This window comes from Protopterus annectens, chromosome 6.part0 (genome assembly GCF_019279795.1).
Source record: "Protopterus annectens isolate FY-2018-M chromosome 6.part0, PAN1.0, whole genome shotgun sequence".
In the NCBI taxonomy this organism is placed as follows: domain Eukaryota; kingdom Metazoa; phylum Chordata; order Ceratodontiformes; family Protopteridae; genus Protopterus; species Protopterus annectens.
The window spans coordinates 412,831,655-412,854,474 of record NC_056737.1 but is presented as its reverse complement, the minus strand read 5'-3'; the positions used below and the strand labels follow the sequence as shown (position 1 = coordinate 412,854,474).

The following is a 22,820-nucleotide window of genomic DNA, read 5'->3' as shown; positions in this document are numbered from 1 at the left end:
GAGGAGTTAGAGCCACCCACCCTCATTTCTTATTATACCTTATTTATTAATGCCATTATGATCCTTTCAATAGCCTAATAGATTACACTGGTCAGACCTATGGGACTGTAATTACCCAAATGCACCTTTGAGCAAGAGTATGACAGCTCTCTTCCATTCATCTGGCATGAATCCTGTTTCCAGGCTGATACTAAATAGCCTCTGTAGGAGGTCCTGTTTGAGGCTAACAAGTAGGCAGTGTAGTATGTTATCTGGGCCTTAGACAGTGCCTTGATGACTTGTTCTTGGGAAATTTGAAGGGGAGGTATAAATGTGAGTATGTTATCTGGGAATATAGGAGGGAGAAGGGTGGGGGAGGTTAACTAAATTTGTCTGCAAGCACACTTGACTATGTCCTCTGAGTCCAAGTAAGAGAGCTTATTTACTATTAGTTCCATGCAGTACTGAACATTGTTTGTGACATTTCTAACATAGATGAAGCAGGCTTTGTGGTTTTCCTTTGCCTGGGTAGCTATTTTTACCTCATACCTAGCTTTGGTTTATATGAAGCCACGGTGGTGCAGCGGTAGCAGTGTTGCCTCACAGCAAGAGGTTCTCCTGTTCGATTCTTGGCTGGAGTGCCTTCAGTGTGGAGTCTGCATGTCCTTCCCGCGGTCGAGTGGCCTCCGAAAGACATGCGTGAATGGTCGTGCCTTCGATGAAGGTTTGGCGCCACGCTGGTAACTCGGCACCATAAAAAAAATCTACTGCCAATCATTAGTGGACTGGAGTTCCGCTGTGGCGACCCCTAACCGGGAAAAGCAGAAAAGACAAACAACCTAGCTTTGGTTTATCTGATCAGGGTCCAGAGTTATCTGTTGAGTTTAACAAGAATGTTTTTTGCATCACGAGAGTTAAATTTTACATTGATTTTGGTGTGCAATTATTTTTTTTTCTATTATATGGCCTGTTTATATCTGGCATTGTATTTACTTTGAAGGGGGGAGATGCATCCTCTTGGACAGTCTTTGGGCTTGAAAAGCTGCTTCTTTCTTTGTGGAACTGCTCAGCCACTACTTTTTAAAGGTTTAATTATCTGTCTTTTGTTGATGTTGTTTAAGAGAATTCTTATAAAAGGAGCCTGAGGTAGAAGGGAAATTACTTTTGTATTTTGGGATAGGATATTGAAAAGTCTGTTTAACTCCTTCTGTTCATTTTTCCTCTCATCAATTTTTTTGAAAACCTTTGCAAAGGCAGACTCAAACAACAATTCCTTGTCCAGAGGTACATTTAAGATTTTTATTTTAACATCTTCTTATACATTTTGTGCGCACAGCCAAACAAACCTTCATATAATAGGCTCAGTGGCTAGAGCTCTGGAAACAGCATCAGCAATATCACTGGAATAGCTATATGTTTGGTCACTTGCGTAACTGAAGGAAAAAGGGAGGTTAAAGATGCCTTAGGCTCAGAAGAAGAAAGGCCAGCGATTAATTTCTTCATATTGTCAAAGGAAGCCAAATGGAACTTTGACATATGGGCTTGGCAGCTGACTGAATACTAAAGTAGAAGTATGCAATTTATTCCTAAACCTATCAAAGGTTCTACCATCCTTATCTGAAGAAATGGGGTTAGAAGCCATAAGGTACTATGAAGCAGTTGATCTGGAAAGGATAACTAACAAAGGACATATTCTAGGATTTTGACAAAGGGATTTGGAGACTAAGGGACTTGTATAATTTGTTAGATATTATTGGAGCTGGAGGCCAGTTGTCTGAAAAGCTACTAGCTACATTAATGGTGTCACCAAGGCTGCTAAAACTGATGGAACAACTATTGTACTCTATCTGTAATAAGTCATAATAGCTGCTGAGTCTCTGAAATTTCTTTTTGTTCCCACTGAAACAATTGTTTTATTCTGTCAGCTTTGTCAGAAATAGATCATTCCATCACCAGTGAGAAGTATTCCCTTCTGACTCAAATTCTCAAGTTTTTAGAGAAGAGACCTGTGAGGCATAATCTCAACCCATCTTCTGAACCTCTGAATTGCAGTAAAAAATGAATGGGATGGTGATCTCTTTCTTTTTGGATGTAGAGAAAATATTGTCTGAAGAGAATGAAATTATTTAAATAAGATTTAAATCATTTTTTTAAGAAGGAGTTGAAGAGGTGGACATATGCTTTTGCTTATGAGTCTTCTTCCGATTATATTTAAGGGAATAGGAGCATTCAGACATATAGTCTTTTCCCTGGGTATCCAATACCAAAGTATGGTTCTCTAACAATTTAGACATTGCCTTCTTTCTTTATCTTGTCCAGTCAAGGGTGGCTCTCCCTTGTGGGAAGTAAATATACAAGTGGTCTTGGAGGATGTACCTGTTTCTTGGCTCTTAACAGCTTCACGAGGAGCTACACGATTGGAGTCAAAAATATCCAGTGGATGGCACAAGAGATCTGCCATGACCACAAGGGAGTTGCCCATCAAAGGTCAAAGCAATGTGGATGTCAGATGGGAAAGAGACGCCTTTCTAGAAAAATTTGTTTTCTTGGGGACCAGAGGAGGGACATCCAAGGAACTAGGTCCTGGCTCCATGAACCAACATGTTAAAGCCTCAAACTTTTGGCTCTCTATATGCAATAATAAGGAACTGTGCCTACTTCTAATGGTTTTAGAAGTAAAGGAATGACAAAGAGAGCACAAGTGAATGTTGTGATCCTCCCCAAGCAAAAAAAGTCGAGGTGTGTGGTGATCTTTATTGGGAATTTGTTGCCCACACAAACCCTTCTCCTTTCTCTTAGACATAAGTCACAAAACAAACATATATACTTTTCTCACAAAAATAGGCAGGTAATCCCTACTGGAGTACTTATCTGTCAACTTGATGAAAATAGCTGACCCCCCCAAACCTGTAAAGATGCAGCTAAGAGTGAATCTTACTTGTAGGTTCAATGGTAAGAAAGTTCTGTTATTTGGCACCCATACATCTCCTTTTATACTGCATGCCCTTGTGCCTTCTCAGATGTATGGGTGTGTGGAAGGTACCCTAAAGCTCTGGAAAGTAGCCATCTGATTCTTGGCAAGATATCTCCTATATAGTTTAGGCTACTGCAAGAGTGTTCTAATGATGAACATCTACCATTTACATTGGAAGAATAGGCCAATAAAGTAAGATGACAACATAAAAATATCTTCACTTTTATTTTCAGTTGAAAAATAGATGAAAGTACAAAACTCTTAACTCTTATTTATGCAGAAAATATATGAGGTCATTGCATTATAACAATAAACCACTTCAAAGAATGGGTCATACTGATATCCCCCATATGAAAGGGCCACTAGCCACTTTGCCTTCAGCATCATGACCAGAATGTATTCTCACCAGTACGTAAAAGCTAGCATAAGCCTACACTCTCTTGTGGTTTATCACTTAATCACATTAAACTATTAGAATTCATGTTTATTCTAACAGTTATGACTGGTATATTTAACTTGCTGAAGGATATAGTCAAAATAAGAATTAGCAGCATGCCCATTTCTATGGTCTTTTAAGTTTGTCTGTTTAAAACTATATTTGGAATACTACCAAAGGATGATGCAAGTAGTACTAAAACTATATTGAGAATAATACATATATTACAGGGACTACTAACTACTAATAACTTGTAAAACAACAGAAACATAAGGTTCCTGTTTATTTACTGCTGAAACATTATAGAACTAATGGTGCAGTCTTACAAGTATTTAAATCCTTTTGGAAGGTCTATCATGCTTGTAGTTGTGTCATTTCAAATGTGAGCAGAACAAAAAGATTACTGACAGTGAAGCACTGTCAGCCATATTGCCAAAGAAGGCCATCAAACCACACCTAAAAATAAGGATAGTTTATTAACGATAGCCATAACTATTTAATAATGTTAACCATATAGGGAATTACAGGAAACCTAGCATGGCATTCACTGCACACAGTGTTCTTAATGTCTCAGTCAGATCTGTGTGGCAAACAAATTTCAAATAGATAAATATTTAGCACATACATACACAGCTGCTGGAAGCAACTCATTTGGTTAGAGATTCTTTTCTATCCTGTAATCATGTAATAAAACAACAAAAGATGTAGAACCAATAATGAATGAAGGATTAAAATGTGCAACATGCCAATTAAATATTTGTACCTGGCGTTTAACAGACTCTGGAAGTCGTTTTTCCAATAAGCCTTGCACTGGAGGTTTAGTTTCTTTGACTGATTCCTCCCCAGCTTCAACAGCCTTTTCTTCATTCTTTGTCACCTCTTCTTTCTCGGTTTTTTCGACAGTCTCTTCTTTCTGGTCCCCAAATACATTTGGATCAATCAGAAGCAGAATTTGCTTAACGTCATCATCACTGAAAACTCCAATGTTGAGTAATGTCCCAATTAGCTTAAGAATGGGGACATACTGAAATTCAACACTTCCACCAACAGGGTCTCTAATGTGATTTCCACTGCTCTGCACTGCATCTGTTAGCATACTGAGAGCTTTAGATTTCAGAATTTCTAATGGTATTTCTGGACTGTGCAGTAAGCGGCTCTCACTAGTACTTATGAAACATGGTTCATTGAAATTCAGGTTAGGCTTCAAGCAAGTAGTAGGCCCCACTCCTGGTAATCCATGTTTCTTTGAGTCATCTGGGAAAAGCTTAATGTTCCTTGTTTGGTTGTTGATTGGAATGATATATTCATTATTCATCATGAGTCTAGCCTCCTTGGCAGACTCTAAGTGAATACTAATTAACAAATCATAGAATCCACCTCGTAGAAGTCCAGGAAGAAACTGGTTGTCAATGGTGTACAACAACTGAGGCTGATCAACATGGCTGCAGAGTGCATGTGCTACTCTGTTATTACCTAATGCACAGACTGCACAGTAAAGCTTCAGGGTGTGGGAGTGAAAGTCCATGAGATCTTCTTGTTCTGAAAGTTCCAATATATCTACACATCTGGATTGGAATAAGAAAAATAAAAAACATTTGAAATGTTCTAAGGCATCTCGGAAGAATTTGCAGTTATTCACAAATCAGGCGTGCAAAACTGGCATGCTCACATAATTCATTTACAGGACTTGGGTAAAGGAAGCATGACAAATACTGAAAGCACTTATAATATAATGCTATGGGCCAAGTTAAAAATATAAATTCTGAAATGTTTCTAAAAGGCAACTAAAATGAATATCATTGAGAGAGAAAACTGGAAATGCGAACCAGGAAGATTACAATAAAGCTGTCTGAAGGAGAATCATTAAGGTAAAGACTGTCAGGGAGAAGTCTCTTACGGTGGCTGGATCACTCTATAATTCCAGTAGTAGTTATGTACTTACCGTAACACTGGACCTCATCACCCCTCATCCATCTGCTTTGACTTGCGGGAATTTACTTCAGGTGGATCCAATCTGGCAACTTTATCACATAATGAAGTGTTTCAGCTCAAGTTCCTTCCCTCCTCCCATTATGCATCAATCCCCCATCTACTCTCAGATCAAGTTTGCTACCCATTCTCAGGAAAACGTAAGAAAAAAGTAATCAAATAGAAAGGTCTATAAAACACTGAACAGGCTTCAGACTAGGTCTACTATGTGTCTGTCCAGTAATACACTATGAAAATTTAGTAGGGGAAGAGAGGGGGTTGTTGAAGTGGACAGACTAGGGATGATAAAGATCCACTGTTATGGTAAGCACATAATTATCTTATTTTATATCTTTACATCCATTGGCTTTAACTTGTGGGACAGAATCCAAAGCTACATGCTTTGCTCAGCGGAAACATGGCAGAATGCTCTTAAAGATTGTAGCTCCAAATGAAGACCTGGACTTGGAGATAATGTTCAGCTTATAATGTTTGGAAACATACGCAATGTAGGAAAAAGCTGTTGCTGCACAGATGTCATCAGCTAAGGGGGTTCTTGAGGACTGCAGTAGGAGGCTACAACATACCTACATGAATGGACCTTTGGTTTTACTGGTAAGGATTTATTCTTAGACTGGTGCGTAATGGTAATGCAATCTGAAAGTGATCTGGGCAGTGTTAATCTTAGGCACTTTGCATACTAGTTTAGAGGGTATGAAGGAAGTGTACAACTGAGGATCTTTCCTGATTGTCTTAGTTTAGTACAAACACAAATGCAATTTTCTATTACCATTCAAAAAGTATGAAGGGAATATTCTCCTTTATTGGAGTAGTTTGGAAAGAAGACAAGGATGTCTACGATGCAGGTGAAACTGGAGTCAGAAACTACCTTGGGCATGAAAGATGGATTGATTCTGAGTGACTCTCTTGTCTTTATGAAAAGAATCAAACAGAACCTTATGGAGGACAAGGCATGTAGCTCTGACATCCTTCTTATAGATGCAAACATTAAAAGGAATAAGTTCTTCCAAGAAAGAAATTTTAAGTGTTTGGAAGAAGCTGGTTCAAAGGAGGGGGTGTCAATTTTTCTAGAAACAAATGTAAGTGCCGAGGTGGAGGTGGGTCTTTTATGGGGGAAGTAGAAGGAATGTACCTTTCAGGGATGCTTTACATATTTTCTGAGTTGCCAAGGAAAAAAATGTCAAGCCTGTATGGAAGATTGAAATGATTGTCAACTAGAGCCTGAGTCAAATATGTAGGAAAGAAACTGCAAAATTGAGGGGAAAGGCGGCAGGGAAGCGATACAGACCTTGGCTAGTGGCCCCCAAAACACTATATATTTCCATTTTTTCTTGTAAATTTTTCAAATATACTCCTTTTGAGAGACTGAAAGAATCTTAATTACTCTGTGCAATAGGGATAGATCAGAGGCCATTACTGGAACAGGAGAAACCCTGAGGTTAATTTCAGGGACAGAATGGCCAGATAAGATTCACTAGATGGATGAGATAAGGGATACAGTTGCAAATCTAGAAGCCTGTGTTGCTTCTTGAAATGTGGCCAAAACAATGGAAATAAGATATGCCTTGGCCAGAAACAGGCTATGAGAATAACTGAAGCCTTGCACAGAGATGCTTTCTGCAGAAATTTAAAAATTAATGAAAGTGGGGGAAAGTTGTAGAACAGTCAGGGTGGCCACTGAACCAGCATTTGCCTGTGAAGGGATGAGGGCAACATAATTGATGCATTTTGTTTTGGACAGGGAGGCAAGTAGATCAGAACAAAGCAAGCAGTGGAAAATTAGCTTTGATACTGCTGGGTCGAAGGACCACACATGAGGCATCAGGACAGACCTTCTGAGCCTGTCAGCAATTCATAGATGAGCTACTGAATGTGTACTGCTATCAGAAAATGCTGTGAAGACATCACCCATTGCCACAGTCTCATATCTTCTCTGTCCGGGGGATAAGATATATTTCCCACCTGCATGGTGAAATACCAAACTATTGACATGTTGTCTAAATAAAATTAGATCACTCTCAGAAGAAGATAGTCCTGAAGGGCCAGCAATGCTATAAGGATGGTCCTCATCTTTAGGAAATTTATGTAAAGGTTGGCCTCTAGATTGGTCCATATACCAACGACCATTCTTCCCTTGAAATTCACCACCCCAGAGAGAAGGTGTCCATGGTCACTGTGGCTTTGTGAAGGGGAAGGGTAAAGGGTTTCCCAGCTAGAACTCTAGATGACTCCAACAGACATATTAGATGGTGCTTGCAAACTGCGGAAAAACAAACTGGGGTGTGCATGGTGTCTACAGGGTGAGACCATTCTACATTCAGGATCCAATGCAGAGCAGTTGTGTAATATCTTGTGTAGAGTGCCAAGAGAATGCATGCTAACATTATTTCAAAGGCTTTCAAAATGACAGATGCTGGAGGACACTGGTGAGATAGCAGGGTTGATACTGTTGACCTCGAAGACAGAATCCTTTCTTTTGGTAACTTTACAATGCATGATCTGGTATCCAGGTGACTCCCTTTGAACACTACTAATATGTGAAAAGGCTGCAGGTGAGAGTTTTCTACACTGATGGAGATGCCAAAGAACAGGCAAAACTTGAAGTAAGCAACCTCTGTCTGACAGAATGGATTCCCCTGTTATATTAGCTAGGACCAAATTGTCTAGATATTGGAATATACATGCTCCTTTGGGTCAAAGATGAGCTTTGACTACAGTCATGTACTTGGTGAACACCACATGGGTTGTAGTGAGGCCAAAGAGCAAGGTACAGAACCGGTAATGACTGGCTTGCCAGACATGCAGGTACCTTCTGGCAATCTTTATGAGGAGATATGTATTCTGGAGGTCTGAAGGGCATATCCAGTCATTCTCCTGCAAATAAGGAAGAAAGGTTTGCACTGTGACCATCCAGAACTTCATCCCCCATACATATTGATTGAGGCTACTTAAATCTAAAATGGGCCTGAAGTCCTTTGACATTTGTAGTACTACAATGAATCTGGATAGGTCCTGGGGACAACTGATGATGTAGAGATTAAAAGGCATGTATCACAGCCAACATCCCTTTGATATTTATATGTTTTGGTCTGTCTGTGGAATCCCACAGGTTTTGTACCTTTACACCCACTAAAACTGCCTCCCAAGCAAAATTTGAGGCATCTGAAGTTACAGATTGACTTGTAGGTAGATGAGACTTGGAGAGACCTGCACTTGCTTGTATTTGTAGTCTCCATCAGTGATACTTCTATTTTACAAAGCCCAAAATTGGTATCTGAAAATCCAGAGGAAGAAAATAATGGGTCCATGTGTTTTTTAAGATACCACTGAATCTTTCTCATGTTTAACCTGGGAAGAAGAATCATAAGAATCACAGATGCCATGAACCCCAGAATATTGAGAAACTCTCTTGCTGAAGTCCGAGACTGAGTTGGAGAAGCTCAGGATGGTTTCCACATAAACATCCACTTTGTGTGAAAAAAGCCTTTTTCTACAGTGTGTCTATAATACATCCTAGAAAGGCAATCTTATGTGATGGTGTCAAGGAGGATTTATGAATGTTTATCTGGAATCCCAGACTGGTCAGAAGAGATGAAAACCATGTTAAGGAAATCTGACAGAAGACTCTGCTAAGATAAATGAGTTGTCAAAATAAGGAAAAAAGTGAGTGGCATTTGGTCTGCAGTGAGCTATGACTAGAGCTAGATACTTTGTAAACACCCTTGTAGCAGCAGATAACCCAAGGAGTAATTCAGAGGACAGATAATGTGACCTAGACACAGAAAATCAGATTCATGCTGAGTCATTGAAGGCGATTTTGGTAAATGGGAAAAAAAAAATGAAAAACTTTCAAGTAACCCCCTTCAACCGACAACTCAATGCTTCTGTTTTTGAAACAGGACAAGCTCTCCTGGACTTAAATATATCAAATCTGAAGTGGCACAACAGTGGAGAAAAAAGCAAACTCCATTGTCAGTGAAAGAAATTTTGGTGAACAGCACTCTCTGTTTTTGCATTCTCCGAATTTATATTTGATGAGAAAATGTGCTCCCCAGAAAATATGAGAAATTTCCTGAAACCTTTGGCTATGAGAATGTGATTGCATACATCTTTTAGGGCCCAAAGTTACCATAACGCTTCCCTGAGGTCTGAGAGGTAACAGACCCTGAATGGTTACTATTCTGAATTTTGGAAATTCCATATAGAAATTTAAGAAAATATCTAAAAGTGGTCTCTGAGAAATCTCTTTCTTTGGTAGCAGAAACATTCTGAAATAGATGCATTTTCCCCTTTGATTTAATGTCTCTGTCACTATGATGTCAGTTTAATGGCAGTGACTCCTAAGGTAAGCAAGTACTGAGGAACTTGAGGGAAAAAATTCTGCTTGGTTGAGAGGGTGAGAACAAACTCCTCTGAAAGGAGCAGTTTGTATTCAGTGCTAACTGTATCCTTCCTGAACCATAATCTGTTGCCATAGGGGAATGTACAGAGCCAGTTGCTGGGACATATTTTGAGAGATTGGGTAGGAGAGAGGGAGAGGTGGAAGGGGGAGATAATGCTGGCATAGCCATTAGGATGTTGCAGATTGTCCCTTTTCTGGAAAGGATTCTTGATTCTTATTGTCCCTCTCCTACCATGTCTTTATTTCACTGTTTGGGCTGAGAAGGCATGAATTGTTATTTTGTTTCTTAGGTGTGAAAAAGGATCTGGTAGAATTGTAAGGGAACCTGAAAAATCTCAGAACCTCCTGAATTAATTTCCCTCTCTCATCAAATTATTTGAAGACATGAGTAGCAGATGAGCCAAATAAAACCTCTTTATCTAAAGCTGAATTCAAAATCTCATAGTTTACCTAACTAGAAAACTCAATTTTGTAGCCAGGCTTAGTTCCTCAAAACAGTAGCAAAAGCAGAGTACCTAGGCACAGTATCTGCACAACCATACACACTCCTTTTGGCATGTTTAGATACTTGAATTCCCTAGTGCTCCTGGACCTGGAAACCAGTCTATGCCTAGCGCGGTTCATCCCCCAACTGCTTGACTTTGAAACCTAAAAGTGAACCAACTTGTTTCTGAACCCACAGGAAGCCAATCTACCCACAAGGTTTATCCCCCAACTGCTCGACTTTGAAAACTAAAAGTGAACCATCCTGTTTCTGAACCCAAGAGAAGCCAGTCTACCCACAAGGTTCATCCCCCAACTGCTCAGCTTTGAAAACTAAAAGTGAACCAACCTGTTTCTGAACCCATGGGAAGCCAGTCTACCCACAAGGTTCATCCCCCAACTGCTTGACTTTGAAAACTAAAAGTGAACCAACCTGTTTCTGAACCCACGGGAAGCCAGTCTACACACAAGGTTCATCCCCCAACTGCTCGACTTTGAAAACTAAAAGTGAACCAACCTGTTTCTAAACCCACGGGAAGCCAGTCTACACACAAGGTTCATCCCCCAACTGCTCGATTTTGAAAACTAAAAGTGAACCAACCTGTTTCTGAACCCATGGGAAGCCAGTCTACCCACAAGGTTCATCCCCCAACTGCTCGACTTTGAAAACAAAAAGTGAACCAACCTGTTTCTGAACCCACAGGAAGCCAGTTTACCCACAAGGTTCATCCCCCAACTGCTCGACTTTGAAAAGTAAAAGTGAATCAACCTGTTTCTGAACCCACGGGAAGCCAGTCTACCCTCAAGGTTCATTCCCCAACTGCTCGACTTTGAAAATTAAAAGTGAACCAACCTGTTTCTGAACCCACAGGAAGCCAGTCTACCCACAAGGTTAATATCTAAGCTGAAACACCAATCCTGTGGCAGACATTGAACTGCTCTGGGTCCACAGCACTAGGAAACAGCCCCCTAGGACTCCCTGTAATCAGAGCCTTGACTTCGAACTGGATTCACCAGTCCATAGACAAATACAGGCAATGCCCGATAAAAATAACTCTTTTGCTAAGTCCTGACGGGATCTACCAGTCGCAAGATGAAAACTACCACCTTCTCATAACTGACCTAAAATTGGCTCATGAAGCTGCAGCATAAGCAGTAAAAGCTAAGATTCTGTCTACAGTTAACTAAAGTGGCTGCAGCATAAGCAGTAAAAACTAAGATTCTATCTACAGTTAACTTAATAATTTACAGGCAGCAGTTTGGAACTCCCTACCTTACAGGTAAACACTTAAGGTACCTCGTGGTCTGGTTTAGCCCAATCAGCTACAGGTCGCCATCTCTGTAAAACGAGGCTACAAATAACCCCCACTCTAGGCACCATATTCAATTCCCTAGTGCTCCTGGACCTGGAAACCAGTCTATGCCTAGTGCGGTAAGTGCAAAACACAAAGGATGTCCTGCGTTACTGAGACATAATGTGTAAATGTTATTTTTTCTCTTTAGAAAGGTCAGAACTGTATGTTGTTAAGTTGGAGGATCGCTAACTCTTAGCGTTATTGTGAATGTGTGGTAGAGCTAGAATACGCATAGCGATAGCGTCTTTGTGTTTCCTACTTGTTTTGTGACTTGCTTAACTCAGAACTATAGTATAAACACTACAGATTACTAGATAAATTGACATAACTTAGCATTTTATAGCTGGTGGATAGCTAACTATACAGCGTCTCTGCGACTGGGTGCTACAAATAGCGTGCACATAGCACTAGCGTCTCTGTGTTAGTTAACTACTGGACCTGTTTTTTAATGAGCTAGCAGTACCAAGGGCTAGTATTTCTTAAACTCGCACTGTTATTTTAGAGAACTGCATGACGCTTTTTTAACATCTAAGTAAAACTGTATCTTTGAATGTCTTCTACTGCTCTGCATAACTAAACAACGGAGATATACTGCATGTATTACCTGATTAATGTAAGTACAGCCTGTTTGTAATTAACTAAACACACCAGTGTATTAGAGACTTAAACTGTGGTTTAAAGATAACAGTCAGTCCTAACACCTTGAACAAAGTCTCTCTTTATGTCCTTCTCCCAGGTTCATCCCCCAACTGCTCGACTTTGAAAACTAAAAGTAAACCAACCTGTTTTTGAACCCACGGGAAGCCAGTCTTCCCACAAGGTCAATATCTCAGCTGAAGCAGCACTCCTGTGGCAAACATTGAACTGCTCTTGGTCCACAGCACTAGGAAACAGCCCCCTAGGACTCCCTGTAATCAGAGCCTTTACTTCAAACTGGATTCACCAGTCGATAGACAAATACAAGCAATACCCAATAAAAATAACTCTTTTGCTAAGTCCTGACTGGATCTACCAGTCGTAAGATGAAAACTACCGCCTTCTCATAACTGACCTAAAATTGGCTCATGAAGCTGCAGCATAAGCAGTAAAAGCTAAGATTCTGTCTACAGTTAACTAATGTGGCTGCAGCATAAGCAGTAAAAACTAAGATTCTATCTACAGTTAACTTAATAATTTACAGGCAGCAGTTTGTAACTCCCTACCTTACAGGTACACACTTAAGGTACCTCGTGGTCTGGTTTAGCCCTGCTACACTCACCCTCACTGTGCTCAGGCTCGCTCCGTGCCCCTCCCTTCCCCCAATTCCCACCCGTACCCACTAGTGCTAAATTTAAAGCCAACCCCCCCCACCAAAACCAACCACAGACAGCCACAACTACCAGTCGCCACCTCTCCCACCCATTGCCTCACTGTGTCATTAGTTTCTCCTCCTCCAATCCCTCCTATAAACATAATACTCAGACAAGTACCACAATATCCTCAAAATGCAACTAATACTATCACTTCTACCTCTTTTGCTCACTCCTCATCTTCTCACCACCTATGAAAACCTGCCCTACCTAGGCTTCCACCACCCCATGTCCCAAACCATCACAATAACAATTTCAAATAATACCAAACACCTCATAACTCCCTATGAACCTGACATCCCCTCTCTTAAATACCATCAACTAAATAGACCATGGAATATCGCTTCCAAAACGAGATATTATCATAAAATAATTAACAAAGCCTCAAAATTCATTATCACCATTCAATATAACCTGATTAGGGATGGTGACATCCACCCAAACTCAGGCCCCTCCACATCCACTAAAACTAGCCTCCATACCTACACCCCCTCCAGCATTTTAACGACAACAAGGCCCCCAACTCTCTTCTAACTTGCCACCTAAACATTAGGAGCGTAAACAACAAAATCCACAATCTCCATGCCCTTCTAGATTTTTACACACCTGATGTGCTATGTCTTACAGAGACCTGGCTAAAACCAGGAACTAAAGATGATGAAGTTGTCCCACCAGGTTACAGCATACTTAGACTTGACCGCAAGACTAACAAAGGTGGGAGAGTGGCAGTCCTCTATAAAAATACACTGGACGTCACTCTAGTCCCACAACAACCTCCCCAAATTACAACTTAACAAATGCAAAAGTATATACATAGTATGCCTATACATCCCTCCAGGTAATAACTCAAATACCATTGAAGACTTCCTACAATGGTTATCCATCGCATACCCCCATGATGAGTGGTAGGTGATTTTAATATAGACTGAAATAACTGCTCCTCCATATCCCCCACAACTCATGCAAACCTTCCTGGTTACACATAACTCATTACCTCACCCACTAGAACAGGCAAAACCAATAACATAAAATAGCATACTTGACTGGATCCTTGTAAGCTCCCACCCAGACCTGTACAACTCTGGTACCCTCCCAGATGATATGAGTGACCACCTACTTACCTACATCATCAAACAAAAAACAGACAACCTCCACCAAACCACCTATAAATCAATTAGAAACAATAAGAACTTCAATGCTACCCTTTTCCTGAACGAACTCAGAGCATGTAATGATCTATTCTGAAGCATCTTCCATTGGACGATGCCGTAGCCTACTTTAATACCACATTTCCTACCATTCTAGACTCTCACACTCCCTCTCGCACTCTTAGAACTAAAACTAAACCGGCCTCCTGGCTTTCTAAAGAAACCAAATATAAAATCATTGAAAGAAATAAAGCATGGGACAGATGGCGAAAATCTAAAGACCCACTAGACCAAGTCAAATTCTAACAGTTAAGAAATGATACTAAAAAATCCACAATACTAGAAAAAAGAACTTCTATCACCACCTCCAGCAAAAGCATCAAAACAAACCTCAAACGCTTTGGGCAGGAATCAACAAACTACACAACCCAGGTCAGTCTTCCACTCCTATCCCATCAGCCTGCAGCCATAAATCCCCCGAGGAAACCGTAAATGCCTTTAACAGCTTCTTTAGAGAAACCATCCAATCACTAGCTAGCAAATTGGCTTCTAACTCCTCCAACCCTGACGCTTCCCCAACCACCACCCCACCCTCCTTTGAGTTCCATCCAGTCTCTACTTCTACCATCAGGTCTCTAATTAAAAAACTAAAACCTACTACTCAGGCAGCAGACCTCCTTCCACTAGAATATCTACAAAATGCAGCAGACTCCATTGCACTTCCTTTTTCCATTATTATAAACTGGACCTTGACAGAATTCACCATCCCCTCGATCTGGAAGATTTCACACATTATTCCCCTCCACAAGGGAGGGAACTCTCTTGAATTATCAAACTATAGACCAATAGCCATACTGTCACCACTGGCCAAAATAATGGAAAAATGTGTTCATAAGCAACTTATGCTCTATCTAACTCAGAATAACCAATTAGCTGACTCTTAGCATGGCTTTAGGCCAAATCACAGCACCACCTCTGCCCTCCTATCCTTCTCCAACACCATTAGCCACAACCGTAATACTAACAAACTATCCTCAGCCCTCTTTTTAGATCTCTCTAAGGCATCTGACATGGTCAACCATCAATAACTTATCCATACCCTTAGAGCACTCTCACTAACTGATTGTGCAATTAAATGGTTCCGGTCCTACCTCTCCAGCAGACAACAAACTGTACTATGGCAGAACACTCAATCTGCTCATCTTCAAATTACTCTAGGTGTTCCTCAAGGGTCCATACTAGGCCCCCTTCTCTTCTCAATCTTCATAAATGATCTACACACATTCACTCCCAATGCATTCAATATGCAGATGACTCCACTCTAATCTGTGCAGCCTCCTCCACAGCTGATCTCATGACAATAACTCAAAACACTTTTAACATTGTTGAAAAGTGGTTTGCCAGTCGTCAGCTGATTTTAAACCCTAACAAAACGAAGCTGCTTATTTTCACCCCCACTTGTAAATCCTCCACTCCATTCTTCACTATACAATCCAACAACAGCACACTAACAACCCCAGATGTGCACACCAAACTTCTAGGAGTCACAATTGATAATACCCTAAAATATGATACCCATGTCAATCAAACCATCAAAATGGTTAACAAGAAACTAGGCTCCCTCTACAGGATCAAACCTTTCCTTACCCCACATGCCAGGCTCTCTGTAGCTCGCTCCAATTTATTGTCCACCCTTCTCTATGCCTCCCCTCTATTCACCAACTTGAATAAAACCACTCTTAGCAAACTCGCTTGTTGCTATAACCACATTGCAAGATTTGCTACTAGTGCGGCCTGTATGACCCACCACTGCTTAACTTAAATCAACTAGGATGGCTAGAATGGTCTAGCCAACTGCAATTCAACCAACTACTTATCACCCACAACGTACTTAATCACCCAGATAAGACACCTGCTCTAAATAAAATTATCCACCCCTACAACAACCTAGGGTCTCTCCGCTCTGCCAATAAACTCCTGGTCCAAACTTCCAAAAGCAGTAACACGGCTGGGGACGCCCTATTTGCTAACTCTGTAGGTAAGATTTGGAACTCTCTTCCTTCTGAATTCACACTCGAACTCTCTCTAATCCAGTCTAAAAAAAGTCTCAAACAATACTATCAAAGACACTGGCAATGCCCATGCTCAAAACCTGGCTAACACTACCCAATGTTAAGAACACCCACCTAAGTGAAATCTGCCACCGACTTTCTATTTGCACAAGATAGTAATTGCTGACTGTGTACCTGTGTGAAAATGTTAACTGTCAAAAGCTGTAACTGGTAAAATCTCTATATGTATCAAGCTGCTGGTTGCCTATGCAATTTGTGTACCACATTCCAAAAGGCATGTATCCTGATTTTGTGTTTTTAAATTACTGTAAACTGAAAATTTTAGGCATGTATCCTGATTTTGTTATTTTTTAATTTAATGTATATTTCAAACTGTAGACTTTTTCTCTCATCCTGTATCTGTATCTCTCACTAACTTTTAACCTGGAGCTTTTCTCCCCGGGCCTCTGCTGAAAATGGACATATATCCACTTGGACTATCCCGGTAAACAAATGTAAAATAAAATAACTAACTAAATAAATAAATAAATTGAGAATATTGGAGAACTGAGATAGACATTACCTTCAGGGGAAAGAGTGGTAGCCAAGTCTCTCAAACCGCCTAAGCAAAAATAGCACAAACTTCCACATATGGGTCTGACAGATAAGAATTCTATATGCCAGCATGGACAAAAAAAATGTCCTTATCAAATTTGTCCAAAATCTTACCCTCTTTGTCCACTGTGGAAGGGTTGGATCACACCAAGAACCTGTTCCCTGCTTATATAGATGTTGATATTGCTGTAGGGTCTGATCTAATGCGAGAAAACAAGTGCTTGTTTGTTTGAGAAATTTTGTGAAGCATGTCTGCTTTTCTGGGGATTGAAGGTTATGAATGAGGGTTGTTACATGCAACATTAAATACATCCTCCCAGGCTGGCACTAGTAGAGAAATAGGCATAGATGAAGCATATCTACTTGTAACATATCATAATATCTCCTCAATTCAAGGGGAACATGCATTTCTTTCCATAAACACCTGATTTATCCTGGCAATAATCTGAGAAAAAGAAAATTCCTTCAATGGCAGTTGTCTGGACCAGGTTTCCTCAGCATCAGGGTTTTGGAACTCAGTAGGAAAAGAAGCCCTGTACGTGTCTTCCTCAGAAATATTTTGACTGACCTGATTACCAGGTAATGAATTCTGTGTATCAGAATTGACTGTCTGTAACAAATTTGTAGCCAATAGTAATAAAATTGTCTTTCATTATGGATACAATGTATTCTGATGAACAATGATTAACTTTTTGTTTTTTTTCTTTACAAGTATCTTTATAAGGTTCATAGGTGTATACTAGGCTAATGACACATGACAGCTTTACAAGAATAGGCAAGCTTCCTAAATATACCTAGCAAGTTTTGGTGCTCAAGGTTATTTTAGAAGCATATGCTGGCTTGGGCTTGGATGGTCTAACATTTACAAGCTGTCTCTGTCTTTTGGAGACATAGGTGCCAGACCAGGGGTGATGTCCCAATTTCCCATCCACTGGTCCAAATAACATCTGAATCAGGTAAGTGAAGAACTCTGCTTCATATGGATGGAAAGCTTGTTCCAGAGAAGGGGTAGTCTCAGAGACACATACCTGTCCCTCCAACAAGTCCTATTAATGTTGCAGATGAGATTTAGGTCCCTTAATCCATAGGTAATTCCAGGTAATGTTGGTGCTATTTGTTTTGCAGATGTGTAGCATATCCGTCAGTGTAGGATCAGAGGATTCCTTGTATGACAGCCACAGAGTGTCTCTTAGCAGTATTTTTTTTTACTTTTTTGTGAGGATCTTTTGTGGATACTTGAGTTGTGGTATATGCTTGGTCAGGTACATACTGAACGGGGCTTTATACTCAATGATTGGTTAGATGATGGCTGAGTACAGTGAAACAATGACATCCATGGACCTAGATTATATAGCCATGCTTATAAGTTGAGGAACATAGAATGATTTCCTTCCTACCACAAATATATGATGGTCAAAGGCCAGGTTGCTCTCTACATGTATTCCCAAGTCCCCGATTACTGTGTCTTTTCTAACGGGTGCATTATCAATGTAGTAGTACTCAAGATCAGTGGTTTTCACAAAGGATATTATTATTAATTTCCTGGCACTGAGTACTAGACTGTGGTTTTGGCATCAGTTAATAGTCTGTGTCAGGCCTTCTTAGAAGGTGTTTCTGTCTTTCATGGATTGTGACTACACCTAATTTGTAGTCATCTGTGCAAACTTAGTTAGCCAGAGGCTGTTGAAATTGGCCTTGACTTTTGAGAAGTAGATGCCAAAAAGGAGCGGACCCAACACAGACCCCTGAGGGACCAGTCTCTTTGTGTTGGTAGACTCCTCTATCCTAACTTCTTGGGTCCCAAATGTGAGCCAAATGGCTATCCAGTGAGTGACATATGGGTTCATATCCAATTTCATGAGCTTGCCTATAATGCCTGAGTGAGGTATTGTGCCAAATGGCTTGGCCAGGTCAAAGTAGCTAGTATGCACTGTTTTGCACACATCCATTGCTTTGGTGACCTTTTCTGCCTTTGATGAAACCAATCTGGGTTGGGTCCAGTGTCTGAAGGTTTCCTATGTTATTGTTTATTATTTCCATGCTAACTTTTTCCATGGCCTTGCATATGAGACTAGTCAGACCTATGGGTCTTTAGATGGCCACCTTTTGAATGGGGTTGAGAGTTGCAGTCCTCCATTCACTTGTCACAAAGTCTGTCTGAAGGCTATGGTTAAATAGTGATTCTAGTGGTCCTGATAGGTCATGCTCCGTGCTATTAAGGAAGTTTGACTGATGCAGTGTTTTTTGGCCTTAGAGAATACATTGAGGACTTGTTCCCTAATGATAGTTAGGGGAGTTATATTCATGAGTATTTCCCAAGAGGCATCGGGGGAGGAGGAGAGGGTTTAAAATTGGAGCTAAATTTGTCAGTCAGTAGATTTGCTAGATCTTCCAGCTCAGTATAGGTGTCTCGATTTACAATTAGTCTGGCACATTGTTTTGTACTGCCTGTGAGCTTGTGGACAACTAACTGTTAAGACAGGAGGAGATTGGATAACCGATCTATAAGGAAGTCTTCACGAACATATGGTATTCCTGTGGAAGTTTGGAAGTTGGGGAAGACTGTAAATCAAAGTGGAAATTAATGATGAAGAAATTGGAAGCATTGAGAAATAAGGAGAAAGTGGAACTTTGAATACAGGTCCTTAAGGAGAATAACAGCAACCACACACTTTTAAGGGGTCCGAATGGAGAGATGATAATTCAGCAAGCTAAGGAGTGTAGTATTGCTGAAATTGAATTCATCCTCAAGTCTTGGTGAGTACCTTCATGAGATGGACCCTGTTTTTCAAACTTTCACCAAGACAGCACTGAAATATAGACTTTATTTTATATAGCATATGTAATGGACAGAAGTAGGTCAATAAAATTAAAAAAGATAGTTGGGTGCATAAGACCCAGGATAAAATGTGTCCAATCCTGGTAGACGCACTGGTGCCAGGACTGGAAAAAATGACAGTGTAGAATCCTCAAAATACAGAAACATTCCTGCAGTGGAGCCAGGCCAGGCCCAGGGGGAGGATGGCCCCATGTTGTAGAAGGAAGTAGCAGTCCAAAAAAACCCACAAAAACTGATAGGCCAAAGAAGGACCATAAAGACGATAGAGTGGACTATTGAGGATAAGAAAGAAATGATGCATTGTTACTATTAAGCAAAAAGCCCAGAATTTCCAGACACAAGATATACAAAAAGATTAAGAGAGAAAGAAAAATACTTCCACAAGAAAAACTATTAGAAGTTTCAAATAAAAATTTGTGTTCATTAACACAACATATTTGTGAAAAACATTATATAAGCCAAGAAACTTTGATCTGTTTAGAAAAAGAATCATCTGAGGAAGTGTGAAAATATAAACAACAAAACCTAGAGATTTTTGAAAAGTATAAAAAAGAAATATGGACATGGGAAAGAAAGAGAGATTTGCTATGGTGCAATATTTATGCAAAGTCGAAAGCCAAATTAATCACTACAAAAAAGGAAACCCAAAAGATATTCAAAGAGAAATACAGACAAAGGCATCCAGATATGGAAAATTTCACAATAAAAAAATAATATCACAAAGAGGGAATGTAGAAAAGAAGATTAGTAAAGTCGAAGTTAAAAAAATAGAAGTTGAAGTTATGGAATGCCTGCAAAGTGAAGGATTTGATGTAGAAGGTCTAATGTCACAACAAAACCAGGAAGCAGCATAAAGCCAAAGTCCACGTACACAATAAAATAGGATGAAAACAAACTTGACAACACAATTCACCAAAGTAGTTTAATATAACAAACTGACACTGTCTGGTTCAACGCAGGAACAGAATCAGCTTGCGTTCGAATAATCCATTCATATTCCTTTATCTCAAGTTTATTATTAATGTCCCCTCTCCTCATATTCTTAAAAACTTTGTCTATTACCCTAAATGTAAAGGTGTGGTAATTTCCATATTCATTAGTATGCTTAGCTAAAGAATTTGTGCAGATATTTCTTCTAGTATCTGATTTATGTTCTATCATCCTATTCTTCAATTTCCTTATTGATTTTCCCATATAGAAGCCTGTACCTATATTACAAGTTGCAAGATACACTATATTTGTAGAATTAAATGTTGCAAAACATTTAAAAATAAATTTCTTTTTAGTATTAGGATGCATGAACATAGTGTCCATATAACAGAACTACAACAACAGCAATTATAGCATGGGACAGTACCAACTTTGTTAGAGGCTTCTATTTCTGTAATTGTATACATATCTTTATAGCATAATATTTGTTTCAAGCTAGGACAACTACGATAAGAAAAGCTGGGAGTATTACCAATAACAGTGCGTAGATCAGGTAAGGATGTCAATATACCCCAATTACTAATTAAAAGTTTCTTTATATCTATTGTATTTCTATTGAATGTAGTTATATAACTTAACTTATTTTCTTTCTTTAACAAAACCTGTCCTTCAGTTGATCTTTCAGCACAACCTACCCCAAAATAGGGTCTAGCCCCAGTCTGTCTTAATTTTAAAACATTGTCCATTTCTTTATTTATGATTGCTTCATTATAACCCCTCATAACAAGTTCCTGTTTCAACTCATGCATTTGTTCATAACACTTATCCATATCAGTATAATCTGCTCATTTGCATAGATTGCCCCTTAGCTATTCCTTTATAAACATAAGGGGCATGCATACTATTTCGATGCAGAAATGTATTCCTATGTACTGATGTTTTTAAAGACTGTTGTTTGCATGTTAACACCATCATATAATAGGGAAACATCAAGGAAATTAATACTATATGTAGAACTATTCATAGTAAATTTAAAAAAATTGGTACTTAAATTCAGATATTCTAGAAAAGAGTCTAATTCATCACCTGTAGCATGCCATTTAAAAATGTGTCGTCCACAAAATGCTTAAAACAGCTCACTTTCATTGAGTATTGCATAGGACCACTATGTATAAACTCCTTTTCCCTTTTATCAAGTACCACATTAGCATAGGTGTTAGCAATGGGAGTACCCATTGCTACACCAGAAACTTGATTATATATTTTATCATCAAAAACAAAGAAATTATTGTTCAAAACCAATTCTAATAGTTCACATAAAGTTTCAATAAATCTCCCTGTACATTGTCCATAGTTATGTAACAGTTCCCTAATAGAATCTATTCCATATGAATTTGGTATTACAGTATGATTGTATATCCAACACAACCATTTGAAAATCACTCGTTCCATTTCCATGAAACCCATCATATAGTTGTGTTAAAAATCACTAGTATCCCTTATATAACTCTTTATAAATTGTAAGTATTCAGAAAGGGTATTCTGTAAAAACCCTGATATGGGTTCCGTTATCCACCCCCTACCCAAGCCAATAGGTCTCAATGGGGGCTAATTAAAGATTTGTGGATTTTGGGCAACCCATAGAGTAGGTGTAGAAGGTCTAACATAGGTTACATCACAGCATGATGGAACAAGTCCCCAAAGTAAAGAGAAACAAGAAGCTCAGGAGACATCTGAAGAAGAAATATGGACATGGGAAAGAAAAAGAAATGTAATATGGTGTAATATTTATGCAAAGGAGAAAGCAAAATTAATCAATACAAAAAGAGCAGCATCAAAGATATTTGAAGAGAAATACAGGCAAAGGAATCCAGACAATGGAAACTTTACAGTACAAAAAATAAGAAGACAAGGAGGAAAAGTAGAAAAGGTGGTTAGTAATGGAGAAGTTAAAGAAACAGAAACTGAGGTCATGGAGTATCTGTGAAGTGAAGGATTCAGTGTAGAAAATCTAATTCAGAAAGCACCACAACAGGATAGAGCAATGGACATCCATATTAAGGAGAAACCAGTGAAGCAACTGGTCACTTGCCATATGAAGATATTTTGGAGTCTTTCACAGGAAACCAGTATAAACATTCACTTGAAACTGTACAGCAAGGGAAGGAACAGGAAAACTGTGGCAACTCTGACACAGTTAATGTTGAGGAGTGATAGGCCAGTGAGTTCCCATATGACACAGCAATGGATGACACAGGATGAAGTTGAAG

General features: G+C 39.5%; 1 protein-coding gene across 1 annotated transcript in view; it reads right to left on the bottom strand.

The window, feature by feature from the left end:
• The window catches only part of RYR3 (ryanodine receptor 3), a 3,250,282-nt gene that overhangs the window by 1,436,500 nt on the left and 1,790,962 nt on the right, over positions 1-22,820 (bottom strand). Inside the window, exon 35 of the mRNA XM_044074157.1 lies at positions 4,153-4,954. Within this exon, the coding sequence (XP_043930092.1) occupies positions 4,153-4,954 (802 nt within the window). The remainder of the gene's footprint in view (positions 1-4,152; positions 4,955-22,820) is intronic.